This window comes from Sylvia atricapilla, chromosome 1 (genome assembly GCF_009819655.1).
Source record: "Sylvia atricapilla isolate bSylAtr1 chromosome 1, bSylAtr1.pri, whole genome shotgun sequence".
Classification (NCBI taxonomy): Eukaryota; Metazoa; Chordata; class Aves; order Passeriformes; family Sylviidae; genus Sylvia; species Sylvia atricapilla.
In genome coordinates this window covers 131,940,390-131,951,309 of record NC_089140.1, presented here as the reverse complement: position 1 = coordinate 131,951,309, position 10,920 = coordinate 131,940,390, and the positions used below count along the sequence as shown (strand labels likewise).

General features: G+C 36.2%; 1 protein-coding gene across 1 annotated transcript; it reads left to right on the top strand.

The window, feature by feature from the left end:
- Positions 1-426: 426 nt before the first annotated feature.
- On the top strand, positions 427-8,359 carry ANKRD46 (ankyrin repeat domain 46). The gene is made up of 3 exons (XM_066334202.1): positions 427-887; positions 2,172-2,330; positions 6,324-8,359. Exons 1-3 carry the CDS (start codon positions 577-579, stop codon positions 6,538-6,540), a joined length of 687 nt encoding a protein of 228 aa, XP_066190299.1. The 5' UTR covers positions 427-576; the 3' UTR covers positions 6,541-8,359.
- Positions 8,360-10,920: the final 2,561 nt, after the last annotated feature.

Genomic DNA, 10,920 nt, shown 5'->3' with positions numbered 1-10,920 from the left:
AAAGACTATTGAAAGATACATTTCTTGCAGTATGAAGAAATTAGTATCTTTATTAATCAAGCATTTTTAGCTGTACTGTAGCTTGTGCATTGAAGTTCAAATTCAGAGGGTGAAAATCCATTGAAGCAGCTTTGCTTATAGCTGGTAAAAAATGCAGTCAATGTGACTGTACCAGTGAACTGAATTGTTTAGAGTTTCCCCGTTTATGAAAGGTTCTTCCTTTCTGTCCCAATCTGTGGTGTTTTGCACTTTAATATCAATACTACTACATGTGATTCCTTACTAGGTTGAAAACTAATCACCTGTCTGGCGTCTGTGGCAGAGATGTTACAAGTTTTCTCTCATAAGAAAGCTTTGCTGCTCTTTCCAGAAGTGTGAGCTCTTTCCTTTTTACCAGAAAGTTAATGTGTATGACAGCAAGATTGCAGAGTTGACCTATAAGCTAGTTTGCATCCTTGTTTGGGAACCTGAGCAGTCTAGTGAATATTAGCATTGTGCTAATTTGCCTGGTTTCACCGTCATTTCTTCACCCTTTTCCTTGCAGGTTGGTCACCTTCTCCTGAGAGAATCAGAGCAATGTCCTACGTTTTTGTGAACGACTCCTCGCAGACAAATGTGCCGCTGCTGCAGGCTTGTATTGATGGAGATTTTAACTATTCCAAGCGACTCTTAGAGAGTGGTTTCGACCCAAACATTCGTGACAGCCGAGGCCGAACTGGCCTTCACCTGGCTGCAGCCAGAGGAAATGTAGACATCTGTCAACTCTTGCATAAATTTGGTGCTGACCTACTAGCCACTGATTACCAGGGTAACACAGCCCTTCACCTGTGTGGGCATGTTGACACCATCCAGTTCCTAGTTTCTAATGGACTTAAAATTGATATATGGTACGTCACTTTTTACAGGACATATTTTATAATACATTAGTCTTCTGTCACCAGAGCCTTGCATATAAATCTGCTGTTGCTTAAATGCTGTATTGAGTGTAATTCTGCTTTACAAACATACCACTTAATTTAAAAAACAAAATAAAAAGGCAGGAAAATGGTAAGAAGCCACTTCTGCTAATCTCTGCAACAAGAAAAGCAAATGAAAATAGCTGCTGCTAGTGTGAGCTGCTGTATCTAATTCTGCTTCATTGATGACACTGCTGCCCTGATTTGGCCAGACAACCAGGTGTGGGTGGTTGGCACCAAAGAAAAAATCACATTGACTGCTTTAAAAGAATTTCTCCACCCCATTTTCTATTGTTTTACTATATGAGACAAAGAAAATACAGTATATGTGTGTGTCAGTTCATTCCCATACTCCTCTGGTAACAATGCTTCCTTTCAGTGTTTTTGCCTTCCCTCAAAGTCTGTGAGTCAGAATATTGTATATTCTTTCCTTCTGGCTTCCAGCAGCTGTCAGATGCCAGTGCTCAGATGGAAGCTCTCAAGCTGCAAAATAACTAGCTGTTTCATTCCTGTGCTGAATTACTTTGTTTGTGGAACTTTCTGCATATTCACAATGTGTGCAAAAACCAGAAGTAAAGTTAAAACCTTTGAGTTTTTAAATCTGTCCCTTTTTCACCTGTCCCTCATTAATGTTTTCAACTCAGCTAAAGTAGTTATTGGTAGACCAGATTATTTATGGGTTGTGGGTTGGGATTTTTTCCCCTCATTTCAAACAGCTCTGGTGGAAATTCCTGGTCTAAAGGCAGCTCTGGACCTATTAAGTATTATTTTAATAGCAGCAGAGGGACCATCTGTATTTTATTTCATTTCTGCCTCATGTCCTAATACTCTCATGGAAAAGGAACTGTTAGGAGCCAGATTGCACAATTCTTTCTTGAAATTAAGCTTAAACTTGAACATTGCCATAAATCTACTGTTGTGTTTTTGTTGGATTTTTTTTTTTTCTGTAACACCCAGAGATTCCAATTAGATTAGAGTCCTAGGAATTTTGATTTTATTAGAGGGCAAAAAGAGTTGTGCAATTTCAAACCTAAATATACTGATTTTCTTCTATATCCAATTGTGTTGTAACTTTGATAGATTAGACTTTGTTACTGTCTGATAAAACAAAACAGTTCTGAGGACTTACTAAATTATAATTTGTTATGCTGCGTTGACTTAATACAAAAGTTTGATGTTAAAATTTTCTTATGTCTTTTTATGGGCTTGTTTTAGCAACCACCAAGGTGCAACACCACTTGTTCTTGCCAAACGAAGGGGTGTGAATAAAGATGTGATTAGACTGCTGGAATCTTTAGAGGAGCAAGAGGTGAAAGGATTTAACAGAGGAGCTCACTCAAAGCTGGAGACAATGCAAACGGCTGAAAGCGAAAGGTATTTACCCAGCAAAAATAATTACGAGGAGAGGTAATGTTTATGGCTTTTAGATTTTTGGGATTGACTTGATTGTGTATTCTTCAAAATAGATAATATCAAATTTGGCCTGACATTATCAGACAAAATCAAAAATGACTGTTAAATTTTGGAAAAATCTCTTTAAAGAGATGCAATGTAAGAAAAAAAAAGAACTTCTATTGAGATTTTAATTTTATGGTAGAAATTTAAAAAAAACAATTACTAACTTTCCATTGCAAAGTCCCAAACATAAATATTTTACCATCTACCAAAAAACCAAGCAGGAAATAGTGTAAAATGCGAAATTCCAGTATTGCAGGCCAGCCTGACATCCTTTTGATGATTTTCTGTGGAAGAGAACGGGTAGCAGACTTTTCATCCATTGACCTTGAATAAAGGATTTTACATGGTGTCATAACTAAAATTTCTATTGTTAGTAGTTCTGGAAAAGGTGGAGAATTAGAATTTTATGGTGGCTAAAGAGATGGTAATGCTGAACTGAAGACTTTGAGAAAATTGCATTTCAGGGGAAGTATTGGGTTAGAGGACAGTTACTAATGAATTCCTAGAAGTCTGGTTCCGGGACTGTGCTTACTTAAAATTTTCTTAAATAAAAAAGAAAAAGCATGAGAAGCATATTAGTGATACCAAGAAGTGAGATACAAGCAACCTTGATAAAAACTGGGATGGCGTAGACAAAATCCTGCACAAGGGGTTACAAGGGAGAGGAAATCAGTAGTAATAAATTGTGATTCTGTAGCACAAAATGCAACTGTAATTACTGAAAGCCATATGCCAGAAGTTTCTCAGTGGAAAACAAACATATAAGGAGAACAGACTTGGTGCATTAGTCAGTTCCAGGAGTTAATGCTATCCTGAAAAATGCAACGAGGTCCTAGAAAGCACGAAACAAGATATTTTCACTACGTAGACAAAACTGTCAGTCCTGTTGTATAAGCAATGTATAAAGCAATGGTGACTTCTGCTCTCTAGTATGTCTTATTATGCTGTTTACCCCCATTAAAAAAATTGCGGCTTTTTTCATATTGTCTAATGATGACCATGAACTATGACTACTATCACAAAAGACAGGGAGTTTTGTCATGTAACTTTTGATTGGTTTATGTGAAAATGTAAATAGGCTGTGCTGTAAACAGCAAAGAAGCTGTATAGATGGAGTTAAATCTAAGCTGAGTAAACAGAAAAGGTGAAACCAACAAAACTACAGAAATAATATCCAGTACTCCCAGTGAGCAGACATGAAGTTCTTTCTTATATGTTGGGTGACTTCATCTGTCAGAGAGACTATTTTAAGCCCTGAAACAGAAAATTCATTTTATTTTCAAAATTACGTGGTTATGCATTGTAAGAATTAGTGCATATTACCTTTCTGACTTCACTAACTTTTATTGAAAGTTTCTTGACACACAGAAATGCACTTAGGCTGATTTTGTTTAAACATATGGACAAACAGCTCAGCCACATTTAAATTTTGATTTTTGATTTGATGGGTCCCTTTAACAAGCATAGCTTCCTTTCTGGTTTTTTTGACCTTCATAAATGTTATATTGTTTGCTTTGGCCAGGAAGTCAGCAACTCTCCTTGGGGACAGGCACAGAGACATAAACAGTGAACTACCCAGCTTGTTTGGGAACGTGTTTAAAATGTCTGAAATACATTATTTTTAAAGTAACAAATAGCAGATGCCTACAGGAGCCAAAGCAAATGAGCTTGTGTGCTGTCCGCTTTGTAAATAAATAGTATCTTTTTACCAGTTGGCTTTTCAGACCTCCACAGTTTCACTTCTCCTTCTTTGTATTATTTTCACATTTTAGAGATACTTAATGTCTTCTGACCTCTCACCTCTGAACTCTTACATTAGTTATGAACCTATGGAGAAATAACACTTTCTAAAAACAGTCTCTGACTTCAGTTTTCTGTTCCTTGTTACACACAGTTGCTGCTGCTCGGAAAGCAGAGGCCAGAGCTCTGTTCCCAAGTCAGATTTGGTTTTGCCTACTTTGTCCTCCTGCTACCAGAAGGCAGAGCTCCCTCTGTCCCTCTCTCACACAGACATCTGTCCTTTTGTGGCTGTGCCACAAGTGTGTCCAAATTTGAACTCTCACCTGCTGTTGGACTTAGAACATCTGTCTGGGCTGTGTGGCACAAAACTCTTTGGAGGACATGTTGCTGCATTGCCAGTTTTTATGCAGCTGTAATTTGTAATAAGAAAAAATATCTTGAATAACATTGATTTTAATTGGGTCATAATATAAGAAATAAAAATGTTTTCTATGTACCCTTTTTAATGAGCAAGCATGTGACCTTTCCACTTAAATTGCATTGCACCTTTATTTAACCTCTCTCTAGTTATGTATTAACTAGTTAGTACTTACTGAGTAAGAAGTTCTGTTCTGCACAAAGGGCTGTCTTTTACTAAACCCTTTGTTTTGCTTGGGAAATCATAATAAGTCAGGAAGATGACTAAATCCTGCAGCTATGGGTAAGCTAAAACAGCTTTACAACATGGTAAATATTTAAAAAAACAAAACTACAGGCTGTTTAATTGCGATTCCTGAAATCTTGTGCACATGATGCTGCAATACTTGAGCAAGCTGTGGGAGTTTAGGCTAATTGTTCTTCAGTGGTTGTATTTCCTGAGAAAAAATACCACATGAATAGTGTGAAGTTTTCCCATGGTGTAATCTTAGAAGAGAGCTTAGTGAATGAAACTTTTTTCTGATAACCATAATTTTTAAATTTATTTCTGTCATGAAGAACAGCAACAGTTCTACAATTAGTTTTGACTTGGAAATTATATTTCCTTGATTTTTTAAATTTTTATTAATAGTCCTGTGAGAAATATCTAGGGATATGGTAATGGAAAAGCAGTTAAAAGGGAGGATTTCTTTTTTTTTTGCATACATTTTACTAGTGACATCATTGAGTATGTAGTTGATTCCACCATTTCCTTTCTGTGGTTGTCAGGGCCTGATCCTGTAAACACCCCTGTATGTAATTTCACTCAAGTGAGAAGTAGTCAGACTGTGCAAATGGCCAAAATTTTAAGTGAAGTCAAGTTATGCAAAAGATTTCCAGTTCTTCATGAGGTTTTTTCATAAGCAACGGATAGTTTCCTGTAGCAATTGTGAAACCAGCAAAATTGGGAGAATTACACAAGAAGCCATGCAGGATTTCAAGACAACTTAAATCTTGTCTAAAGGTGATCAGTTGTCAAGACTGCCTCTCTCAGAATTTTTTTTTTTCATTAAAATGAGAATTCTACTCCCTGATTTGTAGTCTGACAATTTAAGGGGGCCTGATGGATAGTGGAATGCTAAAACATCAAAGCAGTCACTGAACACCACATGGCAGAAAACACAGCAATGCCAACCTGTTCAGAAAGTTTCTAAGCTTCTTGTTATCCAAAGTTATTGTTTTCTGTGATTTTTTTTTTTTTAATGCTAGAGAAGAGGCATGTAAAGGACACATCCAGGAAAGTAGTAAAGGTCACTACAGAATTCATCATCTCAATTAATATTGGTTAAAGTTTCCATTTTATTAACCAGAGTTTCTTTTTAGTCATGATTTGTTTTATTAACAAATAATGTGTGCCCCTTGAGGTCTTAACTTATGTTTCTATATTTTACTAAGCCATATTTAGTAGGAATTATGGGCACTGACCTCTGAAGGCTTCTGGGTAGCAGGCCTGAAAATTCAGTGCTGTTATACATACACAAATATAATTCTCTTTGCACAGGTTAATAAAATGTCCTTTCAGCTAAAATAAGTTCAGAATTAGGAGTGTTTTCCTGATCTGATTTGTCTTGATTTAGCAGAAGCAAAGTTATAAATCAGTAGGGGGGTTTAATTTTTAATCTAGAATGTTGCAGATGCCCTTAGTAGGATTACTGTCATACTTAGAGGTGCATTCTTTTGCTCTGATGTATTTTTAACTTTAATCCTTTGTAGTGCAATGGAAAGCCATTCCCTCCTTAATCCAAACCTACAGCAAGGTGAAGGAGTTCTTTCCAGTTTCCGCACAACATGGCAAGAGTTTGTGGAAGACCTGGGCTTCTGGAGGGTGCTGCTCCTCATCATTGTCATCGCTCTTCTGTCCCTTGGAATAGCATATTATGTTAGTGGGGTGCTTCCTTTTGTAGAAAACCAGCCTGAACTGGTGCACTGAAGCAAATGCAAAGAAGTACAGTGTCCTTTTTTCCTGTTTTAATCTAATCTTACTTTGAGCTTGGAATTATTTTCTTGGTGCAGACAGTGGCAGCTGTAAATACTGTTTGCCTTTTGTACTTACTATTAACTCCTTTGAAAGAGGGATAAATTAATTTTCAAGTAAAACACTAAATTCTAAAGCATTCCTAAGCTACCTCTGACTTACCTTGACTTGCAAGCAAGATGTGAAGATAGTCCTCTCTGATAAAATATTGTGATTAGAAAAGGCCTTTCATTATGAATATTAAATTCCTGCATATGAGAAATATATCCTAGTACAGAACAAAATTTGGTTTATTTTTCTTATGAAGAGAGGTAAATCTATTGTTGGATTTTTTGTAAGTGCATCAGTTGAAAGAAAAATACTCTTAAAAGTCCTCCTCAAGAAATCTCAATAATGTAATAACACATTCTGATATATAGATAGTGGTAAGCTGCAACTCCATAGTTTTTTTAATGCCTCGCCATAGTTTCCTATCTGCTAGTTTTTAGAAAGAATGAGAAATAGTTCAAGTTAGTTACTATGTCTCTGATGTATAGATCACTCCTTTATTTATTAGGTTAATGTAGTGTGTCTTCCCCAGATGAATTTAATGTTGTTAATACCTGCCTGAAGTGAGTTTTGTAGAATAAAAGTGTTTGTTGTGCTTTGGAAGAAGCCTTGGGCTGAAAATTTTGCATTTTTGTTGAAATGTTGCTAAGCGAACCTTTCTTTGTAGGGGTAATTAAAAAGTGATTTAGGTGTTCTGCCATGTATATAATAATTCTGTAAGGTTATTGTGAAATATATCATGAAGGATAATTTTTTCTTCCTCCCATAAGGATCAGAGTGAACCATGTAATTGTGTTTTCATGTTTGTGGAGAGGACTTGATTGAATAGAATTCCTTTCTAGAATTGTTTTCCATTTCACTTACTTTCAGACAGAACCTACAGGCTTATGAATTATCTTCTGAGCATGCAGAATAAAGGTATTTAAAATACTAACATTTAGGAACATTGTATGAAATTAAATCTTGATCAGTTCTGTACTTTGCTGTGAAACCCTTTGTTGTAAATAACCTAGGGATATGAATCCATTAGATACTCCTTTATGAAGGGTAGAAAGGTATTGCATAGTAGGTTGAAGGTTTTCAAAGTGGATTCTCTCTACCCATGCTGATTAGACACCTAATTCTCTTTTGCCATTGCCTTGAAAATCCCAAACAAAATGAATTCTGTGAGCCTAAGGAATCAATTTTTATTTTTTAATTAGCCACTCCTCAGTTGTTAAACCTAAAACATTTATTGTTCATTTAAATGTAACCTACATGGTTCTGTTCTGGTACCATGTGTATTTTTCTTTCTTGTTTATTGGTTTGAATGAAGGGGGTTGTTGTCTTTGCTTTGATGTGTGACATGGGTTTTGCTGGAGCTGGGCCCCATTCTAAATTGCATCTGAATGAATCGTGATCTCAGTTCTTAGGTTAGACTTTAATGGCGCAATACTTTTTTAGCAGCACAATGCTGCAGAAAAGAAAACATCTTAAAAAAAAAAAAAAAAAAATGAGAACATAGTCCTCTCCTGAGTATTTCACTTATGGTACCATTGTCACAAACAGATAAATATAAACTCATCATATACCTAAATTGCATTTACTTGTCTATGTAAGTACATTTCTGTTAATAATACCGTGCATCTTGATTAAAGATGTTGTCTTTCAGTATGTATTATCTGTATAATTTGTAATTGTATTCTCAGTATGGGTGAATGCCACAAATAAATATATGTAGTAAATATGTTTTGGTTCATTATTACATTAGTGCAGCAGTAACCATACTACCCCATTTTACTAAGTTTGTTGCGTACTGATAATGAGTATTGCAGAAGCCAGGAAGAGTTTATTCTTTCCTAGAGAAGAAATGGCAACCATGCAGCTGCTATAAATGAGATTTTAGAGCGCAGGTTCTTTAGATTTGCCTGTTTTGTTTTCAGTATTGTTGCTGAATTAAAATTGACTGTCTCTCTTCTCTGAGACTTCAGGTATTCAGCATGCAGTCTCGAGGCCTCTCAAAATTTAGAGATTACCTATGAGGGGATACAAAACATAACCAAGGAAACAAAGCTTGAGCCTTAAGTAGCCTTTTCTATTTCACTGCATGCCTAGGCAGACATGCAGGAACTACACATTGAAAAGGTTTGAAAAATTGTGTTTGAAATTAAGATATGTTTTAAACCAGAAAGAAATCCAAAGCACAGTTTGAACTTCACTGTGTAATGAGTGCTGCTCCTTGAAATAAGGGCATGATAAATGTCTGATAAAAATGGAGTTTGTTGTGTATATATATACCTCTGTTACCGAACAAAGGTCTGATGTGCCTTTCAGTATACCTACAGACAGTAATGTCTTCCTTTTCAAAGGCTGCTTCTAAAGAACAAATTTACCTCTGTAACTTTAGCTTACTTGTCATAGGGGGTTTTACTATTTCAGTATAAGTACTTTTATAGATCTTGGATTGCCTGTAGGTAAATAAGATTTTCTTATAATTGCAGAGGTGTCTCAGTACCTTGATCCAGGTACTCACTTCTGTGCCAGGCAACACAAAATTCAGCTGAAATGCTTTAATATGATTAAGATAACAGGTGCATCATACTATCCTGCAAGTGCAGGTACAGAATTATCCCTTGCTGTCACCAGAAATTAATTTCATAATGTTAATACAGATTCAAGATTAGTCACTCTTCAAATCCAAAACAGATTGTTGTCTCAAGCTGTTCTTAGACTAATGAGCTCAAATGGAATAAGGAATTGAGAGGGAAAACAAACAGCTATGAAGAGATTTCTTTTTCCAGTGACATGAAACAACTTGGTGGACAAGATAGTGCAAGGTAAAGTGGAGTGTAAAAAGGATAGACACAAGCTCCTCTGCAGTGGGCTGTCCTGGTGCTCACATTTATCCCATGGCAAGATCACACCTCTCTTACCTCATGGTAAGTTGTTCACTTACTGTATCTCTTTATCTTCAAGGGCTCTGTTTTCACTCATATTGGTAATTTGCTTTGAGAAGGGGATGCTCTGTTGGGTGACTGTCATGAGTAGATACTGTTTCTGGCTGCCACAGTACAACAGGTAGTTAATTACTGGATGTGATCTGGCACTGCGAGGCTTTTCATCATGAAAAGCTCCAGTGAGAGAAAGAACATGGTTTTACAAATGAAATATTGAAACATAAGGTCTCAGTAGTTTCTGGGTCTGCAGCTGATTGGGAGTTTGATTTTACCATGAGTCAATGAATATCTAAGGCTGTTTTTAATAACATAAGTAAAAATCATCTGCTCTGGCTACTTAGATAGGTAATTCTTTTTCTAGTCAAAATATATTTGGTCATAATTACTTAGAGGAATGCAAATTAAGTAATTTATTCAGAAGTACAAGTTGCAAGTGGTGGCTTTCCTGAAAACTCAAAAAAATTGTAATATTGACTGGTATCATATTCAGGATTTTCAAAAGTCTAGCATATATTTAAATGTTACCCCAAGCTGACTAACAGAACTGATAGCTTCCTCAGCTGACACACAAATTAACTGGTTTCTGAAGTTGTTCCTGTTTCTGAAGTCAGCTCTTTATTAAATTCAAATTGGAATTGGTGGTTAAAATAAGTCTTCAACGATGTGAGAATTAGGTCAGAATGTTTTTCCTTCTTTCATTGTTATTTTTTTACATTTCCAGATTAATCACTGTAGATTGGTTACTTGCGATACACTTTGTAAAATTTCCTCAGTAATCCAAAGTGTTACAAAAAACGTTGCCAGTTGTTCCTGCACTTCTCATCCGTGGTGGTGGTGTAGCTTTCTGGAAGAATTCAAATGTCACTGCACAGTTTCATAACCTGCAGTTCTCTGTGAACTCTTAAGTGGTGAAATACTGTTGAATCATGAATCCTGAATCTGTATTAGGCCTGTTATCTTAATCATATTTAAGTACTTCAGCTGAATTTTGTGTTGCCTGGCATTTTTGTACTGCTCTTAACAAATGCTTCAAGGAGAGAATGCTTTTAAAACATAGAGTATTAGGAAACAAAGGCAGCTAATTGGTAGTTCTTTGCTATTTATTGCTGGGAAGTGAAGTGTTCCCAGGGTCATGCTGCCAGAGAAATCTGAGATGAACACTAGAAGTCCCCCACTGACAGTGATCTGCTGTGTCTGTGCTTTTACGCAAAGCAGGCTGAGTGCTCTGGTGTTGCAGCTGAGCAGGCTGTGTGTGCAGAACCATGAAAAATGTGTCTCTGCTGTTGGCATTTATAGTTTGTAATTCACTCTTGTAACTAAGCATTGAGCAAATAGTGTTTCCTAATGACTG